General features: G+C 49.6%; 11 protein-coding genes and 1 non-coding gene across 12 annotated transcripts; 6 read left to right on the top strand and 6 right to left on the bottom strand.

The window, feature by feature from the left end:
* Window positions 1-51: 51 nt before the first annotated feature.
* Window positions 52-657, bottom strand: RPS12 (40S ribosomal protein eS12; the record flags this gene model as incomplete). The annotated part of the gene is made up of 3 exons (XM_043276072.1): window positions 52-176; window positions 263-587; window positions 655-657. 3 exons carry the CDS (start codon window positions 655-657, stop codon window positions 52-54), a joined length of 453 nt encoding a protein of 150 aa, XP_043132617.1.
* Window positions 658-1,061: 404 nt separating this feature from the next.
* Window positions 1,062-4,813, bottom strand: HOS4 (putative histone deacetylase complex subunit (Hos4); the record flags this gene model as incomplete). The annotated part of the gene is made up of 2 exons (XM_043276073.1): window positions 1,062-1,289; window positions 1,349-4,813. 2 exons carry the CDS (start codon window positions 4,811-4,813, stop codon window positions 1,062-1,064), a joined length of 3,693 nt encoding a protein of 1,230 aa, XP_043132618.1.
* A 1,382-nt stretch (window positions 4,814-6,195) lies between these two features.
* On the top strand, window positions 6,196-7,349 carry ACHE_11499S (putative 3-oxo-5-alpha-steroid 4-dehydrogenase; the record flags this gene model as incomplete). Its single annotated transcript, XM_043276074.1, has 3 exons — window positions 6,196-6,294; window positions 6,408-6,888; window positions 6,949-7,349. 3 exons carry the CDS (start codon window positions 6,196-6,198, stop codon window positions 7,347-7,349), a joined length of 981 nt encoding a protein of 326 aa, XP_043132619.1.
* A 60-nt stretch (window positions 7,350-7,409) lies between these two features.
* On the bottom strand, window positions 7,410-7,892 carry ACHE_11500A (uncharacterized protein; the record flags this gene model as incomplete). The annotated part of the gene is made up of 1 exon (XM_043276077.1): window positions 7,410-7,892. One exon carries the CDS (start codon window positions 7,890-7,892, stop codon window positions 7,410-7,412), a length of 483 nt encoding a protein of 160 aa, XP_043132620.1.
* A 513-nt stretch (window positions 7,893-8,405) lies between these two features.
* On the top strand, window positions 8,406-8,751 carry ACHE_11501S (peptidylprolyl isomerase; the record flags this gene model as incomplete). Its single annotated transcript, XM_043276078.1, has 2 exons — window positions 8,406-8,525; window positions 8,584-8,751. The coding sequence occupies 2 exons, from the start codon at window positions 8,406-8,408 to the stop codon at window positions 8,749-8,751; spliced, it is 288 nt and encodes a 95-aa protein (XP_043132621.1).
* Window positions 8,752-10,758: 2,007 nt separating this feature from the next.
* Window positions 10,759-12,094, bottom strand: HUT1 (UDP-galactose transporter HUT1; the record flags this gene model as incomplete). The annotated part of the gene is made up of 2 exons (XM_043276079.1): window positions 10,759-11,827; window positions 11,883-12,094. 2 exons carry the CDS (start codon window positions 12,092-12,094, stop codon window positions 10,759-10,761), a joined length of 1,281 nt encoding a protein of 426 aa, XP_043132622.1.
* A 461-nt stretch (window positions 12,095-12,555) lies between these two features.
* ACHE_11503S (uncharacterized protein) lies at window positions 12,556-13,230 on the top strand (the record flags this gene model as incomplete). The annotated part of the gene is made up of 1 exon (XM_043276080.1): window positions 12,556-13,230. One exon carries the CDS (start codon window positions 12,556-12,558, stop codon window positions 13,228-13,230), a length of 675 nt encoding a protein of 224 aa, XP_043132623.1.
* A 1,538-nt stretch (window positions 13,231-14,768) lies between these two features.
* Window positions 14,769-14,856, top strand: ACHE_t10026S. Its single transcript has one exon. It is a non-coding gene; the product is annotated as a tRNA-Asp (tRNA).
* Window positions 14,857-15,903: 1,047 nt separating this feature from the next.
* On the top strand, window positions 15,904-16,909 carry ACHE_11504S (uncharacterized protein; the record flags this gene model as incomplete). The annotated part of the gene is made up of 2 exons (XM_043276081.1): window positions 15,904-16,043; window positions 16,099-16,909. The coding sequence occupies 2 exons, from the start codon at window positions 15,904-15,906 to the stop codon at window positions 16,907-16,909; spliced, it is 951 nt and encodes a 316-aa protein (XP_043132624.1).
* Window positions 16,910-17,542: 633 nt separating this feature from the next.
* Window positions 17,543-17,911, bottom strand: ACHE_11505A (uncharacterized protein; the record flags this gene model as incomplete). Its single annotated transcript, XM_043276082.1, has 1 exon — window positions 17,543-17,911. The coding sequence occupies one exon, from the start codon at window positions 17,909-17,911 to the stop codon at window positions 17,543-17,545; it is 369 nt and encodes a 122-aa protein (XP_043132625.1).
* A 1,099-nt stretch (window positions 17,912-19,010) lies between these two features.
* On the top strand, window positions 19,011-20,512 carry PEX2 (pex2/pex10/pex12 family protein; the record flags this gene model as incomplete). The annotated part of the gene is made up of 3 exons (XM_043276083.1): window positions 19,011-19,319; window positions 19,385-19,648; window positions 19,700-20,512. 3 exons carry the CDS (start codon window positions 19,011-19,013, stop codon window positions 20,510-20,512), a joined length of 1,386 nt encoding a protein of 461 aa, XP_043132626.1.
* Window positions 20,513-20,815: 303 nt separating this feature from the next.
* Window positions 20,816-21,472, bottom strand: ACHE_11507A (uncharacterized protein; the record flags this gene model as incomplete). The annotated part of the gene is made up of 2 exons (XM_043276084.1): window positions 20,816-21,336; window positions 21,403-21,472. The coding sequence occupies 2 exons, from the start codon at window positions 21,470-21,472 to the stop codon at window positions 20,816-20,818; spliced, it is 591 nt and encodes a 196-aa protein (XP_043132627.1).
* Between the last annotated feature and the right edge of the window lie 178 nt (window positions 21,473-21,650).

Genomic DNA, 21,650 nt, shown 5'->3' on the forward strand with positions numbered 1-21,650 from the left:
ATAACCCATCACATCGTAATCCACCGAGTCACCGCCAAGCAAGCGAGGCGCTTACTGCTCAGTCTGGAAGTAGTTAAGGAGGACAGAGCGCTCCTGCGACTCCTCACCCCAGTCCTTGACGACAACGCAAGAGCAGTTGACGACCTTGCGGGCGTTACCCTCACGGTCGAGCTGGCCTGTAAACCTGTTAGCCCAATCCATCCATACAAAATTCACATATCGAAGGTCTCGATTCTCCTCCAGCGGTACAGGGAGCACGTACAGAGACCAACCCACTCGCCGAGCATCTTGCCATCAGGCACCTTGATCAAGGGGATCTTGTGCTCCGAGCAGAGCGCAACAACCAGCTTCTTGTAAGCTTCCTCCTCGCAGCCTTCGTTGAGCACACACATGTGCGCCTCGCGACGGTCAAGGGTCTTGGCGGCCTCACGGAGACCACGGGCAAGACCGTCGTGGATCAGCGAGATGCGGAGAACGCCCTTGAGAGCATCGAGGACGGACATCTGGCCGGAGGTGCCGGCATCAGCGCTGACCTCGACCTCCTCGGCGGCGACGGGGGGGTTGGATTGGGTCTCTTCTCCGTCCGACTGTTTCAATTCATTCTGTTAGGAGCTGTGCGGTGATGGTGGATTTGAGAGGGGTATGGTGGCGCACCATTTTGTCTGTAGTGTTGATTATTGTCGGATTTTCCTCAAAGAGTCGTGGTGGACAATGCTGAGGCTTATGAGTCTGGAAGGCCGGAGAGTCGAAGCTATTTTTCTGGCGATTTTTCCTCCGCTCGCTAAAATTCCGCCGCAATCGTGTGCCCTACTTATGTAATCACCACGTGATCGTGTTTGGTAGTACAACAGTTACGACTACGAAACATACATTGATAGCAAATATTATGGATTGTCCTGAATCAAAGGCTATCCAATAATCGCTAGCCAAGAATCATCATCACATCAACAACAGAGGTATCATAGTCATACAATCAAGGAAAGCAATCCAGCTGTACACCACGCAAAGCTATGCTCCATCACCGTCAATAAGATACTCCTAAGAAAGCAAACGCCGAAGAATTAAACGTATGTACTTGGTCGTGCATGACCAAAGCCGTTAGGTAGGTTTCCGGTGCCGGCGGAAAGACCATTAACGTGCGGAGATTCTAGAACATGATGCCCATTAGGCTGCGGCTTGGGTACTGGCTCTTCGGCCGAGGGCTCCTTGTCGATATGCATCTGGAGAAACTGGATGTCAAGTCCGTGCAGGTGCGGAATATGAGGAACGAGGTCCATGAAGTCGGAAAGCTAGAGAATGTTAGCATCCAACACCCAAAAAGTCACGAAAAAAGGGGAGGAAATCTTACCTTAACCCAGAATACATGTTCCATTTCGAAGTACTTTGGTCTTGTCGCGCAATCCTTCTGCATGACCTGTCCCATGGAGCCAGCTAGCTCGGTGTCATCCGCTGGAACCAGCATTCGTCGCGTGACACGCCAGAGGTTGCCCTTTTGGGTCGGAGTCACGATGCGTTTCTCCCAGCTGACGTATTGAGAAAGCTGAAGGTCGTTCGTAGCCAGCAAAGGGGCGACCAGATAATTCGGAATCCATTTCTCGTTCGCCACGTCGGCCTCGCAGTTGGGATCAAGCTGCTTCGTTTGTGCTGTCACCAAGGGCATAAACCGCTTTAGCCAAGCATGGCTCTTCGCCCGGGGATCATTGGACCCGACCAGATCAGCTGCAACCCGAAGCCTGTTGGGAAGAGCGTCTCGACGCCGTTGTTCCTGTTCCTCTTGTTCTCTGCGCAGTTTAACCATACGCAGTCGTTCATGTTCGAGTCGTTTTTGGCGATCATCTTCCGCTTGTTTGAGCCGTCGGTGCTCGGCCTCTTTCCGTTTACGATCCTCTTCGGCCTTCTCCTGGACAAGGAAAGCAGCGCGTTCATCTTCTTCCACTCTGGCTTGATGAGCCTGTTCCGCTTCGGCAGCACGTCGCTTTTCAGTTGCAACACGCTCTTCTTCAGCTTTGATCTTCTCTGCCTGACGACGTTCGTCTTCCGCTTTGGCTTCGGTCTTCCTTAGCTTGCTGACTGAGTCCTCCATGGGAATTTCCTCCAAGTCACGAACGTCACGCCTGTCTCGTTCTTCTTTTACAACATTGCTGGATATTCTAGGGACGGCAACGCCCTTTTGCGAGGCTAGGCCTAGTTTTTGGGATGCAGCACGTCCATGTTCACGAGGCAGATCATCATCCTTATCCTCGATACTCCTTGGAGGAGCATGAGACTTGGATACATCCGCTGGGACATCATGGCTTCTCTTAACGGCTCCGTTACTGACATTTGGCGCACCATCTTCTGATAGAACGCGTCGCTTTTTCTTTTGCGTTTCGGGATAATGGATTTCAACGTCTGTGGTATCTCGGGATCGTGGAGGGCTTTCGCTGGAGCGAATACGCTTCAATGTCGGACCTCGCTTAGACAGCACAGCTTCAGAAGGCTTTGTGCCTTCCGGCCCAGAAGACACAGAATCCGATGAAAGAACGCTGAGGCGTCTCTGGGGTGGTCGTCCGGGGATAAGTCGTCTCCTTTTCGGCTGCTCGTCTCCACGGGATGTAGTTCCAGATTCACCGTCCGTGGTTGATGATGTTCGTGGTTTCCGTCTGGGTGACTCTAACCGTCCATCGGTCTCGTTGTCGCTGCTATCTCTCCGAGGAGCCTTGGAACGAGCCGCTAACGATTTTTCTTTGGGATGAGCAACACCATCCCGTCGCTTTTCCTTGAGAGCAGAATCCCGGCGAGTTGGACTTCCGGCTAGTCTCTTGGGTCGAGGAATGGGGGAACGTGATTCCCTGCGCGTAGGTCGCTTATTCTCTTTCCGCCGTGGCGACGAAAGGTCAGGTTTGCGTGACTTTCTTCTAGAGTATTCATCATAAGCGTCCCTCAAGAGCTCATACTCATCCTCCCAATTTTCCCCCTTGCGTTCTCGAGAAAGGTCAAAGTAGGTGCAGTCGCGAAAAAGGCGACGTGTTGGGTTGAAACCTGGCTGATCAAGAAGAAGCTTAATGACTTCCAAGTTACCACGCCCGATTGCAGCAAGCATTGGAGTGTTGTATCCTGATTTTTGACCGGATGAGGTGACAGGGTTTGGGTCAGGGTCTGCAAATCCCATTCCCAACATTAAAGACAATACTTCATCGTGGCCACCCTTCGCGGCCGCAATCATTGACTCTGGATCCGCCTTCTGTCCTACATTGAGAATAGTAACGACTCCAGCCATGTCACCTTTCGCAGCAAACGCTTGGAGATTTTCAGAAGTCGGTTTTGTCCACAACAAGTCGTTTCGAGTCGCTTCGCTGCGAACAGTCCTCCGTTTAGTAGTGGAATGGCCGCTGAAGAGCGGAGGGCTCCGTCCTCCATGCACCGGTGGAGAGTCTCGAGGACTGGTGGCAGAAGGACGCTGCGATGGAGGATCCTTGCGTTCTTCCGACCGTCGGGCAGTTCGTGGTGTGGCTTTGGCATCTGCGATAACACGACGGATCTCATCGTACTCATCACAATCCGACGGAACAAGCTCATATGGCTCATCGCCTTCCGCGTTTACCGTACGGGGGTTCGCTCCGGCATCCAAGAGAAGTTTGACCACATCCAAATGTCCATTCTCCACGGCATCAATCAACGGGGTATCCTTGTCGATATTCTTCGTGTCGATTTCACAACCCACGCTAAGAAGGAATTCCACAATTGGTGCGCAACCTTCTAGAGCAGCAATCTGGAGCGGGGTGTTGCCTGCATTGTCTGCCACATTAAGATCCTCGGGGCGTTCTGCGTGTCGAGCGATTGCCGTTTCCAACTCCGACGCTGCGCAAGCACGTGCCAGTCGTGTTCTGCCATTTTGATCACGCTGCTTCTTCGGGCCCAGGGTCCTTGCGGGGGATGCTGAGGTGCCATCAAGCGAGGTAAGCTTCCGGATATGAGCACTGGGCATGGGGGAACCACTGGTAGAAGAAGAGACTGATTGCCGGTCCTCTGAGCCTTGCCTCGAAAAACCAGTCAGTGGGGTGGGTGCCTTCCTCTTCTTGGATGCCTCGCTCAGTTGAGGGCCAGAGACTGTCCGTTTATGAGAAGGGCGCACGGGCGAAACCGATCGGCCATTTGATGCTGGAGGGGGTAAGGAAATCCCATGAAGATCCCTAGCAGCTGAACGGTTGTGACGGGCACTGTCACCATCCACACTCTCGCTAAAGCTACGCTTCCGCGAGATCCGAGGTTTCTCGGACCTAGGTACAGAATCCTCACGGCTTGCTCGCAGCGATGGGAAATCCTCGGGCTTCTCTGTCTTCACCACGGACGGGGACACTTCTCTGGCGACACGGGGACTCCGAGCGGGGCTCCTCGACCGGCGAGGGTCGAAATCGCGGACGTCATGGGCATCATCGCCCAAGCGCTTCCTTTTCCTCACCTGTAAATCATTAGGCGGTAATTCACCCTCCTCGGGTTCTTCCAGTTTGTCGTTTCCTTCATCATGTCGTTTCGGGTCATGTTTGATGTATTTCCGCCTCTTCTCCGGCGACACAGACTCACGGCCCGACTGGATTATGGTTTCCGCCTCCGAGTCAGCCTTTGGACTTAATGGCTGATTGGCCTCGTCGGTAGAATCCACCTTGCTCTTGGGGGCAACATCCGAATCCTTGGGTTGGAACAACTGTGGGTTCGCCTCCTTGGGGAATGAAGAACCAGAAGGGGACTGGTGATTATTCACGTTGTTTGCAAGAGCGCTTTGACCGGCATCCAGGGCAGCTGGTAGGGAAGAGATGGTGTCCACATCACTCATAGCGGTAACGGTCGAGTTCCGGGGATTCTGCTCGTCATTTTGGGGGGCCGTGGCAGGCAGAGGTGGTGATCAGAAGCACCAGCAGAGATGCGCGGGCGCCGGTACTCGACCACGCTTGTCGTACACGTGCTTTGGACTGAGATATGATGAGGCAACAATGGCGAAAGTCGACAGATACGGCGTGAGAGCGTAATGAGACACGGCAGATATTGAACGATACAGACGTTTTAGGATATCGTGGTTAAAAGAGGTCAAGAAGAATGACGGCGTCGTGGTAGTAGCTTTAGATGATGAGAACGGAAGGTCGAGGATGGGAAGAGAAGAAAGGAGAAGAAGGAAGAGAGGGAGAATAAGAAAAGGAAGATATAAAGAACTAAGAGACGGAGGTTATAAGAGGAGGAGAGGAGAGAGAGAGAGAGAGAGAAAAGAGGAGGACGTGGAAGGAAGCGATGGAACAGGAAACGAAGAGAAGAGGAAGAGAGAGAGAGCGCGAAGAGAAAGTCAGTGACCTCCCCTAAAAGATACGTATTGGCCACCCGCTTGCTGATTGGCGCATTCTGCCGGTGGGTGGAGTCAGCGGTCGACTGCAAATCCTGATACGCTACCACTATTGGTGCATAGATTTAATATGCTTGATCTGTGGGATCATTATTATTATGGTTCTTTTGTTGTGTTCTCTGTTCGTTGATTCTGTCTCTTTTTTGATGTGGTTTATCTACTGGGAATACTCGGCGTAGTGATCTGTACTGTATGTAACGTAATGTTTTTAGTATCTCAAATTTGTCAGGCCACCACAAGGCAGCCCAGCCAGTCATTATCCAATCACATGTCATAATTGGTCGGCCGTTACTACATCCGGACTAGCCGGTCGCCCGAAAAGCTGCGAGTCCCACTTAGCGGCCAGCGATCTCTGATTTAAACCAATGAGATATTCGTATCCAGATAGCTCGCCTCCTTTCCTTGGTTGGAGGCGTTTTGGCCTAAAATAGTCTCTGACGGCGTGAGGGCAAAATTACAGCACGGCTCGTGATCTGTGTCATATTGATACAATCATGTATTGTGATGCAGTCACCACCATATCATTGATCAATCCTCTATATATGGTAGATGATATGATACTACTATGCTGGTGTATTCTGTGTAGATAATATAGATAATAATATAAGCTAAATGAAACGGGAATTGTTTTGAGCGGCTTATAGCTGCTGTTTATCGCTATGTAAATTACGCGTATTGCCATACCGGAACGTGGCCATCGCCGCCAACACCACCAGATACGAGGTTCTCCTCTTCCTCAACTCCTCTCTCCTGCATAGTGCTCGATTCAAACACCCACATTGCATCAACCTCAGCGCCGCTTGCTTAGCAGACGGATCTTCGGGATGGATCGTCTCTCAGCGCTTGTGGACGGCTTTCTTGCCTCCACGCACTCAGACGCTGTCGACGCCCTAAGAGCGTTCTTCCTATTTGCAGCCTGCACGGTACGGTCATAGCAACATAATCGCTATCATTTATCTCCATCATAAGGATCTTCGATCGTTATAGATCATATCAAAAACCATTTGGCACCAGCTTATCAAGGATTGACCTACAGGTTCTCACCCTCAACCTGTTTGCTCCTCTGCGCGCCCGCTTCATCACCTATGGCGCCCGTGCAGCTTCGTCGTCATCAACGACCGCAGAGAAAGAAAAGCCGTCCAGCAATGGCACAAAAGCCTCCCTAATAACGCGTGCTCTCGACTTCTTGCAGAGTCTGCAGGTACCTCATAGCTACTTCACGCAGTTCTATGTGGTCTCAATCCTATCGTCGATCTTCTGGCTGGCCCAGTTGCTCCTACGAGGTTCCGTGTTCCAGGCTATTACAGCTAGAATCAGTCCAGAACATCTGCAGAGCTCCATGTCTGTGAACCAGACCATCTTGTGCTGGGTTTTGATGGTCGTACATAGTTCAAGACGCCTTGCCGAGTGCTGTTTCTTTTTCAAGCCATCTGCGTCTCGGATGTGGTTTGTTCATTGGCTTCTAGGGATCTCGTTTTACCTTGCAGCGACGGTGGCGATTTGGATTGAGGGAGCAGGTAGGATTACAATATACGGGACTTGAGGTTACATCACGAACTAAGACGTTGGTTTACTAGGAGCCCTCCGATCTCACGAGCTTACCTTGGATCAAGTCAAAATCACCAACGTTCCTTCACTACGAACGTTTATCTGCCTGCCTTTGTTCCTGCTCGCATCCGGTCTCCAGCATGACTGCCACCACTATCTTTTCTCGCTCAAGAAATACACCCTTCCAACTCACCCATTGTTCCATATGATCGTCTCGCCGCATTACACGGCTGAGTGTGGTATATACTTATCGTTGGCGTTTTTGGCCGCTCCATCGGGAGAGATGATTAACAAAACGCTTCTCTCGTGTCTAGCCTTCGTTGCCGTGAATCTAGGCGTCACTGCTGGGATCAGCAAGGAGTGGTACATACAGAAATTCGGCAAAGATTCGGTGGGAGGAAAATGGAAGATGATTCCTGGAACATACTAATAAAGTGTGTGGGGAAATAAAGAGAACTATTGAAGATAGCTTCGGTTCATCACCGCTTTTTCACCGCCCATTCAAGAACTTGAATTTATTTCCCACTTTGGCAACCTTGATCACATCCCGATAGGTCAAGCTAATCCTCGTCGCCCTGTCGAACCACCCATTCTCATACCGATCTTTCTCCCGCAACAAGTCCCAATTACACACCGACTCTGGCCCCAACCCTTTCTCTCTCGTCGACTCCGCAATCCCGTGCAGAAAGTCCGTATAAAGTCCGCTTGTGGTAACCAGCAGACTACGTCTTTCCTGCAAAATACGAAATTGCGGCCGCCGTTCTTCTGCTCCATCCTCATCTTGTCCCTCTTGGCCTTCGCTCTTCCGCTTTGTATACAAATCCAACACAATCGGCGCCCCAAGACTAACAGTAGCCACGAGCGGGTAATACGCGCTTCCATCTTCGTGCGGCATAATGCCCTGCCCCGGCATGTATTCATTGATCAGAACGTGATTAGGCGCGCCGTGTGGAGAGTCAACAAAAATACCCATTTTGTCGAAGCGTGGTTGGACGATCGGCGAGATGAGCCATGGTGGTAAGGGCGATTCGAGTAGGGCGTTATACTTTGTTAGAGCTGATGGCCAGCTTTGGAGACGACGATGGGAGAGGTATGTCCAGCGGGGACGGGGAACGGATTTTATCTCGTAGTCAGTTAGATATGATGTCTACTAGGAAATCAATGGAAGGAAGTTAGATACCTTTTGAATGAGGGATTCCTCTTCATCTTCCGTGATGAAGTCAGCTATATAGAATCCTGTCCCTGGTAGAGATGCGATCCTAGCATTCTCTAAATCAAAATCAATACCATCGTCCATCGTGCAGCCTCGCTATCAAAACAACAAACGAAGAGTCTCAGTAACTGATCTCCTATTGCATTCCTGCCTGAGGCGCTCACCCCCACCAACCGTTCCACCACCAACCATCATCAATCACGGTATTACCACATCAAAAACCAACAACCTCATTCAAACCTTCCCTTCCATATCCCTCAAAAAGATACAAAAATGGGCGCAAAAAACAAAGGCAAAGGAGGCGGCAATAACGATGACTCCGGCAAAGGAGGGAAAGGTGGTGGTGGTGGTGGCTTGAAGCCTGCGACTGCGATTAACGTTCGGCATATTCTTGTACGTGCATCCATCCCCCACAGAATTTGAATATGAATGGAAATTGATAGGAATGAAGTGCGAAAAATACTCCAAGAAGGAAGAAGCACTAGAGAAGCTCCGCAACGGGTCCAAGTTTGATGATGTCGCGAGGGAGTTTTCGGAGGATAAGGCTAGACAGGGTATGTACAAGTACCACCCGCTCTTCATTCCGCCCTTTGGTATATTCAAGAAGAGCGTGTGCTGATAAATGTGGCAGGCGGTTCTCTCGGCTGGAAAACACGGGGCAGTTTGGATGGTGCGTTTGAGAAGACGGCGTATGAACTTGAGCCCAGCTCGACGGGGAGTCCGAAGTATGCGGAAGTGAAGACGGGGTTTGGATATCATATTATTATGGTTGAGGGGAGGAAGTAGATTGTTTTATTCAAGCATGCGAACACTAATACAACGAGCAGAAGCAAATCAAGAAAGTAACAAACTAGTAGAAAGTAGGAAACATAAGAAGCCGTCTGGAGGTAGGCAGGGTCAGGGAACCCAACTATCCAAGTAGTCACCATACCGCTGCATAATCAGCGATGCCCTCCGCAGCTCTTCTTGAGGAATAGCATTATCCAATCCGTCAACAATTTTATTGAACGGAAAGCGAAATCCATATCCTGGGATCGCCAGCTTTGATTCCATGTCAAACAAATCGTTGTAGTATTTTATCAATATGCTACGACCCTCTGGCCCAAACCTTTTTCCCAGAAGAAATTTGGCTGCGCGTGCGGGGAGGAGGAAGCGCTCCCTGCCTTCAAGCCATATGTATGTAAACAGTAGACCAGCTCACAAGCGGCTACATTTTATCATCTGGTACTGTACGATGTGTTCTGGAAGCGATCCGTTCCTGACCTTTTGGGCAAGGTTATCGACACTTTCGAGGCCCCATGGGGTCCCAGTTTCGGTGTCACGGTGTTTCTTGGATATTCTGGCTATTATCACAGCTTCTGTCTTGCCGTAGGGCTTTGAAAGGATCTGTCTTCGCTGTTCTGAAAAGAACCTCAAGAGACTGTCACTCCGACCACTAGTGCGATAATTGGCTTTTCCTGGGAGAAGTCTACAAGTGCGGCATTCATCTTTATAGTATGACCGCTATCTACACGGAAAATTGTAGTAAGTCAGTAGGTAGTTTCCTTCCTTTGACATGGCGATCTGACACCGTAGAACACCTACAATCCCCACCACCCCATAAAATTCCTCCGAGCCCTCCAATTTGTTAGCTACCCGCTGAAAAGAGCGCGAAAGCACGTTAGCATAGACTGCACGGGATGCAGAGTTCGCAAACCTAGCACAGCACTCATCCGTCTTGGTGCAGTATTCGACCGAGATCCCCAGGTATTCGGTGTTTTCTTCTAGCCAGTTGAGGTTAGAGGAGTTGACCTGAAAATATGTATCTTATTAGATTATAGCTCCGAAGGGAAGATGTTGACAGTTGTAGCCATCAACTCATTTTGATATTGGGGAAGTAGACCTTTGTCATGGTGAAAAACGCGCAGTTTGTCGATTAGCTCTGGCGTTATCTTTTCAACGTTAGAGGTCTGAGGGTTGTTCCTCGTTACTAGGAATAAGAAATGTAGATGTTTGATGGGTGGACGTGAATTTGACGCAGAATGGTGGTAAGATATGAGCGGTAATTCATTGCCGGCAGCAAGCATATAAAGATGGCAAAAGATGACGAGACGAAAGTAGGAGTATATTTGAATATATGCATATGAACTAAATTGAAGTTCTCTCCTTGCCGGTTCTTGACGATACTATTAAGAGTCGACCTAGAATCTTTTGTCAGATATCTTTAGAATAATATGGATGAATAACGGTTATAGATAAGTACCACGAGATTAGGAAGGTAACCTCGTTCGTGGTCAAGGACCCCCAGTTCTTCAATCATTCTTCGCGTGATCATCCATAGGTAGCCTATCGATGGGGTTCTTCTGTTTAACTCGGACTCTATCTTGGGTTTGTTGAGTTGGCCCTTGGTCTCCAGGGTTGTTTGGAGTTTGTAAATTTAGGGTTGTCGCGTAAGGTGGTTGATAACTTATTGCAGGCAGTAGGCGTATTTAAATGATGAAAGATGATGAAACTCAAACAAAAAGGTATTGGATATCTCAGAGAAGTGTATTTAAATAAATATATATATATGGATAAGTGACAAAATATGGGTCTCAAGGGTCTTCTTGACACAGAATAGACCAATACCGAGAAAGGAAGCAAGTCATTATTCTTTTTTAGCCTGAGCCTTCGCTTGCTCTTTAGCTTTCTTCTCTTGCCTTTGTACGGCAGCTTCAGCGCCAACGCCCCCAAAGACAAGTCCAACTCCCAGCCACTGTCCAACGGATAACGAGTGACCGAACCAGAACACACTCAGGAGCATGGTCAACATCTTCCGCGTAACAGTGACGGTAACCAGAAGCAAGGACGAGAAGCGCGAGAGCGTATAGAAGATAAACAGCTGGCCAATGGCACCACAAGCGGCAAATCCGAGCACGTTCTTCAGCGCTTCGGGATGCCGAGACAGAAACGAGATGGCGGTCGACAGTTCCGTCTCTGTGGATGGCGGAATGGGGAAGGGGAGAATAGCATGAAGGATGCCGCTGGAAGACAGGTGCGGCATAATACCCAGATAGAGAGTGGTCAGGGCAGTGGACAGGACATTCTGCGCCACCATCATTTGCGGCCCAGTAAAACGCGTGTAGACCTGCGGGGAGGTAAAGATGTGGTCTTGCGTGGTGTTCGTGAGGCCATCCAAAAGTAGGTTAATTGAGAGCAGGAATATCCCCCACAGCGAGGAGCCCGACTGGTTCTTCTCTGCTGCTGCTGCCATCTTCTTGCTCGTTCCAGGATGGTGCAGGGTGAAGGTTGCGACTCCGAGCGTGACCGCGAGGACAACCAAGTATTTGTACAACGGATAGCGCTTGCGGAATATGGTCAAATTGAGAAACATAACCGGAAGAAGTTTGCACGATTTGGCGAGAATGAAAGTCAGGTAGTCTATATGAGACAGGCTGGCGTAGCCAAAGGGCGATGCGAGAGACGAGGTGATGCTGACGAGGATTAATGGGAAGAGGATCTTGCGAGTCGGGAAGATCGACGGAACCTTTTGGCCCTTGGGTGTCGAGAAGGTAAGGTAGAGAAAGCCCGTGATAGCAGCAAAGGAGGACTGTATTGTGTTCAGCACGATCGAGAAGGTAAAGCGTTCCGTGGGAGGTTCGTGCTCTATTGCGCTCGCCGGCCGGATGGGGTAAGAGACGGTTGTAATAGCTTCCTGCAGGACACCCCATGAAAGGCTTCAATCGTCAGTATACACTGTTTCAGTGCCATCCGTTTGAGCGATGAACGTACAATGAAGCGTAGATTCCCAAAACGCAAATCACCAGCTGCATCAACCCCGGAGTCTCTTGCGCGGAATCATGCGCCGCGCCTTTTTCTGTATTTTGGGCTCTGGCATTCCGTTCCTTCGCTTGCCCATTGGCCTTGAAATCGTCTGGAAGCATATGCATCAATTCCGAGGACGTTGACCGCTGTAGGGGCGCTGTTTGTTTCTGTCGCGCCATCTATGCGGCACACGGTACTTCGCTCAAGGGAGAACGGGTGACAAGAAGAGCGTTCCTCTGGACAAGCAGTTAATGTCGGGCAATTCGAGCGACGAAGGGCTATCAGTTAATATCGAAATTAGCAATCGCCGTGGGTATTTGAAAAGATCAGAGTTGAGGATATGTGTTCTTCCCACCTTGATATGCGACTGGAAATATTCCGTGTTGACCGCCCTCGGAGTTTGTCTCGAATCAATATTCTCCGCAGAACTGAAGATTGTAATTGATCAGTGTCTTGTCTCTTGTCTCTATAAGGATCAAGTAAGTCATTTAGGAGGTCTAAACCGTCCATGATTTTTATAAGAAACCTGCATACTAATACTTATGCATTTTTAAGCAACAGTATCGTCCAACCATCCTACTTCGCATCGCCCGCATCGCCCTCCGCCAGGAATCAAAATAGAATAAAGCAGACAACCAAAATGACAAGCGAAATACCACCACCATCCTCGAATGACCTTAAGACATACCCGGAGCCCTCCGCGCTGACCACACTCATCTCCACCGCCATCTCTCCCACCACTTCCCTCTCCGCAGCAACCCTTCAAGTCCTCCACAATCTGCAGCACCAACACCTCTGGACCTCGCTCCAAATCCACCGTCTCTCCCTCCCGGAAGCACCATCGACCTCATCCGATGTATCATACGCATCATCAACAGCCACAACCGCCTTCGTGATATCCGGTGTCCCACCGAACAGAATCTACACCCACCCCGACGAACAACTCTTCATGCTCGAGCGCGGTCTTCGCGATAACGACATTGATCCGGAGCGCACGTTTGTTCTTCCCACTGTAGAAGGGCAGTCGTGGAGTTTGCGGAAGATGGCGGCTGTTTTTGACTCGTTACCGCAGGTCGATGAGGGTTTGGCTTCGCTGGCTCCCGAGGGAGGGAGAGAAGGAGAGGGATCGCAGCCGAGGGACGAGAAGGAGGCTAAGATTGCAGAGTACCTGGAGTATCGGAAATCTGCACGGGCTACGAAGGAGTGGGGTGGGAAGCGGTTGCTGTTGTCTATGGTGGACAGGAATATGGGCGGTGATGGGACTGTGGTTTACTATGTGGTCCAGGAAGGTGCTGTGAAGCCTCGGCAGAATTGAAAAAGCATCTCAAATTTCAATAGCATTTATCATAGGCGTTTACGGATACATACCCCGGTGTTGGAAAGCAGAGGGTTACAGAGTAGCAATCGCATCGTATTCACCACCCGCACAATTATCTACAGCCCTAACAGCCTCCTTCCTCATTCATATGTCACTCATCCCATTTGCTGCTTACCCACTCAATTATCATGATCTATCTCGGTTCTTGTCGTATTCCATCCAATTCTGGCCGGTTAAGGTTATTCCATCCTCGGAATGCCCGTGACTCGCCACGCTTTGCCAAAGATTGTATTTCCTCATCGGAGGGCATAACGTCAATGGACCACTCGCCAGGGCCCGTGGTTGTTTTCTGTCTGGATGTGTGCAGATCTATTCATAAAGAGTAGACAGTATAGGATATTCGGACTCCTAGACACGACTTCCCGTGTCACCAGTTTTGCTCCTGCAGCGGAAATTCGATCCGAGTTAAAAGGAACCTTCCCAGCCGAGAGACTTGTTCGAGCCAATATATTTATCAGTACTGGATAAGTACGTTTGCGGATGAAGCGTACGAAGGGCTTCATAGCGACACTGGACAATCAACCGATTCGGTGAGCCCCATGAACAAATTCGGTAGGTCCCTTTGGGGAACCCTAATGAGCAAAGGACTCTCTCAGCAAGATATAGTTGGGCTAGTCACCCGCAAACTCAGTCTGGATAATGAGTATGATCCCAACCAAAGCCTGATATTCTCTGAGTTGAACAGGTCTTCAACTGTCAAGAGCTGTACCAATACTGTACTTGGCGTTGGATTAGAGACCTTATTTCATTGTAAGAAAACAAGATCAATGATAGCACAAGAAATATGTAATATAAATGATATGGGGAAATGAGAGAGCATGAGTGGAAGCCTGATAAAGGCAGGTGTATTAAGTTGATAATCAGTAATACTACTGAGTTAGATAATGAATGGAGCTATAAGCTGTGAAGGAAGACAATTGGCTTCCATCGCGAAGCATCCGAAGGCATTTGAATAATCCATTTCGCTTCCCTTCATCCCTTTCAAGCCAGTGCCCTTTGTCCTCATCAGCTTTCGCATCGGAGGAAAAGGCGACACGTATCACCCATCTGGTAAAAGACATTGGTGCAAGGTACGGGAGCTGAAGTTGCGCAGCGTGGACCTGCCCGATTTGGACATAACCGGTTTTTCTTCGTCGCTCAAATGGGGGGACCGTGTTGTAAGCCTCCTCAGGCCCTGGAGAGTGAACTAACTCCGTTTGTAGTTTGTTAACTAAGGACATCCTTTAGTTAATCCTTCTGGGGTATACACAAAACCTTTAATCTCATACTCATCTGCGTTCTCGCATTAAACATATCGTCAGGCCCATGTACCGGCGCAAAATACACTTACATCTCGTCTTCAAAATTCCCATTTGAGTTATATCATCCTTCCCGAACCTGGATGTTACTGAGAAGTTGCAATTACCGTTTATCACAAACGGGTTTAAACTAAATTAACTTAATTGATTAAAAGTTAAAAACCGTTTAACAACAAGTCCTCGATGGTCTAGTGGTCATGATTTCCGCTTGTCAGCTTAACAACTGCAAGCGCGGGAGACCTGGGTTCGATTCCCAGTCGGGGAGTTCTTTTTTTTTCCTTTTTTTCTTTCTTTCTTCGCTTTTTGACCATCGCGTTCCTATTACAATCCATTTTTTCGTTCTTTTTTTTTCAGCTCCCTATTCTTTCACCCGACGCTCCCGTTTTGTTCTGGGATCCAATGATCATCCGGAGCAAGCTTAGAAGAACTTTCGCCGAGGACGCGTGGTTGCTCATCGGGCACTTCACTACTCCGTGTTGTCATGTTGCAAGTTTGCTGACCTGAAACGGTTGCAACGTTGAGTGCGTTGTCTTAGAATACATAATGTCGCATAATCTTGATCCTATCCCATGGTTTCTTGGGGGGGGTTGAACGTCCATGAGTTGTACAGCGCCGAACATGGAGGCACTGCAGACAAGTCCTTCGGTGGGGAAATCTACAAGAGATGTTCTCTCCAACAAATGACAATCTTGAGACCGCTTTGCCTCACCAACGCCGCACTTACATCTGTCTTTTTGATGTGCCCCCGATAACTGCAATGCCCTGTATCTTTACTCCGGGCCCAGCCAATTGTCGGTGTCGGTCGATGCGCCTATCACTTTCCCGGCCTCCCGGCCCGGTCACTAGCTCCCATTGGTTGTAGCCGCCGAAATCGTGTACTCCCCGGAGGCCGCTGTATTATTATGTATAGTTGGGCGTAGACGGGGTTCTGCGTGTTCTTTTCGTGTGGGTGGTATTTTTACTGCTTCATATCCACTCTTACTCGAGGTTGCAGCCATTTCATCTCTCAGTTCTGCAAGTTCGTCCCAAGTACATCTCTTTCCAAGGTGAGTGAGTGGTGAACTATATACGGTAACCCTAAACCCCACGGCCGCATCTAATGACGAAATAGGGGACGTTCCATTTCCTTAACGACTGAGCACGGCACATTGCGAATGTACAAATAAGTCGCGAAGAGACGACTCGGCGTATATATCGGAAGCGCAAACGAACACGGAGCGAAGCGATAGAACCCGTCTTCTGGGCTATGATAATACGGATACTACACTAAGGCTGAGCGAACATCGTTGAATACACACGTTTGCAAGAAACTATGGAACAGGATCTGGATATCAAGCAACCATTGCCATTTGGCTTTAAGCGGAATCGCCTGGCCGAATTGCTGGCGGCCGACACGCTTGTTGCTGCTGGTTCAGCAACATTGATCACTCCAGCAGTGATGATTTTCGACAGGTAATTCTTATCGATATGATTGATAAGAGTTGGCACGGCTGATACAGAAATGCAGACTGGTCGTGGAGAAGTCATCATACAATCAACCTCTCCTACCTGCATTTCGCAGACACCTGTGGTATTCCATTACTCAACCCGCTACGTTCCTAACATCACGCCCGAGCCTGCTGGTCTGGTCTCTGTATGCCGCGACATTTGCAACAGCCAATGTGTCAGAAACGATTTTCAGTCAAGTCTTTCCCCAGATTGACCACGCGATAGCTGGGACAACGACCTTCGTCTCGACATTCTTAGTTAACTCCTCCGTCGGCATCTGGAAGGACGTCAAATTCGCCGAGCTGTTCGGCCACAACAACAGCAACAACACTACAGCCACCACTACCGCCAAAGCAGCTACAAATGCGTCTTCTTCTACAGCCAACCAAGCCAAAAGCGTGCCTGGCGGTGCACCGGCCAGCAAGATTGTGCGGTCCGTCAGCCGCTCTATTCCCATGGCCACCTATTCAGCCTTCCTTCTCCGCGACGGTCTAACAATTTTCGGATCCTTCAGCTTGCCCGCAATGGCCTCAGCATGGATTCCGGATTCCATCGCCTCGAGGGAATATCTAAAGATTCTTATCGCGCAGTTGGGTATCCCCGCATCGATCCAACTGATCAGCACCCCCATCCATCTCTTCGGGCTGGATCTGTATAACCGTCAATCACCACTCCCCCTGAAGGACCGATTGAACCGCGTTAGCAGAGATTGGATCGGTGCATCGTTGATTCGCATGTGTCGAATCATTCCAGCCTTTGGACTTGGAGGTTTCGTCAATGCCGAGGGCCGGGCGTTCTTGCAGCAACAGCTCGATCGGAACGCTGAATGATTCCATACATGCACGACTACTCATATATCCAAACGCGGATGTGTATTACCGCATCTGCATGTCTGGAAATTTTCCAGAAACTGAAAATTTGGTGGTGCCGCAGCCCTAGCATTGGCATAGTCCCACCGTCCCGTCGTGACCGGCCCGGCTGCCCGGTCTCGCGAATCCGACCATGATTCGGATGAGCAAATTCGAGATCACGAAATTATGCATGGAAGACGATCATGATTGAAATGATAAAATAATTCAAGCGACCGTCCGATTGCTGGGAGAAAAGGGCCCCTACCGATGGTGGTCAGTCTATATATATGCGCCAAGCATTCAACTGCACATATGCATCGCTCTCTTTTCTTTTCCTTTGTGATATCTTTTTGGTATTTTGGCATCTTAACAAGATACCCAGATAAGACAAATTTATAGATAGCGTGATAGGCATGGGATCATGCCGACTTGTACATAATTGCATACAATCAACATTATTTGACAAACAACATCGAAATTGCAATAGATGACCACAGCCTACATGTACTCTGCCATTGGTATATACAGACTCAATTCGCCCATTCCTTCTGTCTGCTATATACACACTTTACCTAGCCACCAACTATATAAGGACCGCACAAGAAACGCAAGCTACTTCTGAAACCCCTCCCTCTTCCCCTCCCCAGGCATAAACCCATCCAACTCAATCCCAAAATAATCCATCATCCTCACAGCACTATGGTCCACAATATCATCCAACGCCCTCGGCCTCGTGTAAAACGCCGGCACAGCCGGAAAACTCACAACCGCCAGCCTCGCCAACGCCAACATATTCTCCAAATGAATCGCACTCAACGGCGTCTCCCTAACTCCCAAATCCAACGGCCTCCTCTCCTTAATACAGACATCTGCACTCCGCGATATCAAATCCTCCGCATACCCTGCCCCGATCTCAGCAAGCGTCTTCACACTGCACGGCGCAATCAGCATCCCGTCGGATTTCCAGGAGCCGCTGCTCATGGGCGCGGAGAGGTCACGACGGAGTAGTTTCGGGCTGTGGCGAGGTTGGCGATGGATTCGGGAGTCCAGGGGGTTTCGTATTTGATAGTTGCGTGCGCCTATTTGGACATTATGAGGTGGGTTTCTACGCCTAGGGTTCGGAGGAATTGGAGGGCGCGGATGCCGTATATGGCGCCGGTTGCGCCGGTCATGCCGATTATTAGGCGGTTGTGTTTGAGGCCGTTGGGGGGTTGGGGGAGATGGTAACCGGGTTGTAGTGTTTGTGGTATCGTTCTTCTAAGGCTGATGCTGGTGCTTTGTGCGGTATGAGATTGGATGCGCATTCTGATGGCTGACAGATCTAGCCAATTCATTCATATACAGACATCCATGTATATTATTGATCTGCTTATTGCCCCTGGGGAATCAGTTGATAATCCTAACCTTGGGTCTATGATGTAAGAAAACGGACTTTATCCGCTATCGCATTCGGGATATGGTCACTTCATATAATTCGAATAGCTATAGATACAGGCGAGGGATAAACAAGAAGTCCAGCTGTTCGAGACCATCGCCATAAATAAGGTACGGAGTACATTATGCAGGAACCTCGGGCGTAAAGGTCAGCCGAGCACCAGTGCTATCATTGAGGATAACTTGCGATGCATGGACGACTTAGTCTAGACCTGTCAATCACTTAAGATCATAATACATACAATAGCCATCAGGTATGCCCTAGTGTAATTGATCTTTTCCCAGGCGTAAAATTGGGTTCTTCCAAAGCATCTATGCTTCAGCTCAAGAGCGTAGATTACTATATCCGTCCACACCGGTTAAGATAACCTGAGAACAACAACAATACAAATATATCAATTAATAGACTCTATCAATGCTCAACTATTAATATTCCATGAACTGTACGAGTTGTTTATTCCATAAACAAAGTACAGTCACGTGCGCCGCGTCAACCTCGGCCTGATCTGGGGAACTCGGATCGTTATCAATTCCCGAGCGCTTCCTTTTCCGTCTACACCGATACCTCACTTCTTCGATTCAATCCTTCCCCTCCTATTTTCCTCCTTCTACCGCTGCTGATATTGAATCGCACGATGATCCTACGATGAGTTCGACCAACTTTGCTGCTGCTCAACAGCGCGTGCTAGAACGCCGACGTCTGCGTGAGACGGAATCTCGCGCCCGGTTTGCGGATCAGCAGCGGGCGTCATCGGTTAATAATGCCGCCATCCAACGACTCCCCTTTCCGTTTAACAGATTGCCTCTATCTGCTAGCTGGTTATGGGGTTCTCTGACAGGCCGTGAAGGGAATCGGCCGGCTTTTCGGGTTGGACAGGTAGATGCCGAGCTGTTGGATGAGGAATTGCTGGACTTGCTCAAGGGGCAAGTTGGAGAGGCGTTGAAGTACTACGGGGTATTTATCTGCGTTTTCTGAGGACCTTGGTGGTATGTTGATTGCTAACTGGTTTTCTTAATTAGCCTCATCTGCGTGAAGACTGGTCGCATGAGATTCAGCTTGTCCTCCGAGCCATCCTGTTCAAGCTTTCGATATGGGACCATGATGCTTCCTACGGCGCCGCTTTACAAGACTTGAAGTATATCGATGTTCGCAGCAAGGGTCCTATTCATTCTACTCCGACGAAATGGCAGAAGGGTCTGTATGGTTTTCTCACCGTGGGCGGTCGTTACGCGTGGGATAAGTGGGAGAGTTGGCTGGTCGGGCAAAGCGATGGTTATGAAGAGGTTAGCCTTTACAATTCGTCTATATTCTAGTGCCCATGCTCACGAATATAGCCCTCGCGGGGAGTGCAGTTTCTAGGGCGCATAACGGATCTAGTTTCGACAACACACTCGGTCGCAGCCTTTGTTTCCTTCCTCGTGTTCTTGGTGAACGGCCGGTACCGGACTCTGATCGATCGAATCCTCCGTATGCGTTTAACACCCCCATCCGCCCAAGCCAGCCGCGAAGTGTCGTTCGAATATCTGAATCGACAGCTTGTGTGGCACGCGTTTACCGAATTCCTCCTCTTCTTGCTACCTCTTGTCGGGATAAGCCGGTGGCGCAGATGGTTATCTAGAGCGTGGCGGAAGACAAAGGCAACGCTCAAATCCAGCAGTGACGACAATGAGCCCGAAGAGAAGCGAGGTGAATTAGCATTCCTCCCCGAGAGGACATGCGCCATCTGCTACAAGGATCAGAACCCAGCAAACACATCAGAGAGTGACGTGATGGCAGCATCAGCATCGGCGGGTGGAATGATTGGCTCTGCACAAACGGATATCACCAATCCCTACGAGACAGTTCCTTGCGGCTGCTTATACTGTTTTGTTTGTCTAGTCCAGAAGCTGGAAGGTGAAGAAGGAGAAGGCTGGGTCTGCCTCCGTTGCGGAGAGATTGTGAAGAAATGCAAACCGTGGAATGGCGATGTGCTCGAAGAAGTGCGTCCGCAAACAACTTCAGGAAAGGCTGTTGGCTTTGCCATAGATGAAAAAGAGGATGCTAAGAATACATCCGAGGAACAGGACGAGCTCGAGGGTTCCAAGCAGTGGACATCGGTCGACAAGGAATCTGTTGATGAGAATGATCATGAGGCCGCTGCGGCATGAGCTAGGATGTGATTCTGCCTTGATGTCCATGCTTACCTCGACGGGCTCGCTGGCCGGTTTCGCCCTGGATCGTAATATCTTTCATGCATTATACTGTGGTGGCATACGAGCTATCAGAGATACCCACTTAATATCTGTCATTTTATTCGGGGAATGTATTTATTACTTCAAGATGATATAACTGAACATAGAGATTGAGACTGAACTTCTGTTGCCTCCACTGGCCAATATTTATTGCATTTTCAGCAAGCAGCCAGCCCTTCGCAAGTTAATTCATATACACACAAAAACCAACACACCACCCTACATCCCAGCACAAAACCCAACCCCCGCCGCACCCAATGGAAACATCGCCATAACCCCATTCAACAAAATCCACAACCTCAACCCCTTCGACGCATTCGTATCCTCCCTCCCTCTCTTCGCCACTTCCTGCTCACTCATCTTCATCCCCTCCGCCCCCTCCGCCCTCGCCTTATCATCCCTCCTCGCATGCCCCTCAAGCCTCCCATTAACACCCCTCATTACCACATGATTCCAGAAAAACATACCCACCATCACCGCGCAGGCGAGAAGATACCATTTGCCTCGTGCAGTGGGGTCGTTCCGGAGACACCAGGCTAGGTATGTGTAGCCTGTGAAGGTGACTGTGGCTAGTGGGGAGAGAATACGTTGGGTGTTTTTGTAGGTATAGAGCCATTGGTGGGTTAGATGAGGGGGTGGAGCAAAGGGGGTTGGATGGATGTTTATTGGGGAGGAGGGTGATGGTCGGGGTGGGAGGGTGAGGGTTGGGATTGTGAAGAGAGAGAGGGAGAGGAGGGTGCCTGTTGCTTGTTAGTAGATGGATTTGGTTGGGGGGGTGTTGAGCGGGTTATGGGGTATGGCGGTACCTGAGAGGAGGGCACAGCCTAGGATGCTGATGGCTTGGGCTGTTGGGATGTAGTAGTTGGATGTACACATGTTGCTTGTTGTTTTGCTTGTTATGATTATGGCTGATTGTATTGTGGAAGAGATACAGTGTTGAGCGGTTGGCATATATAGGGCTGTGACGGCTGGAGTCAGCATGACGTATATGTCGCCTCCGTTCTACTATGATTGGCAGTTCTACTCTCTAGCATAGCTCCAAATGTGCTACTGG

The sequence above is a fragment of the Aspergillus chevalieri genome, chromosome 1 (assembly GCF_016861735.1).
Source record: "Aspergillus chevalieri M1 DNA, chromosome 1, nearly complete sequence".
In the NCBI taxonomy this organism is placed as follows: Eukaryota; Fungi; Ascomycota; class Eurotiomycetes; order Eurotiales; family Aspergillaceae; genus Aspergillus; species Aspergillus chevalieri.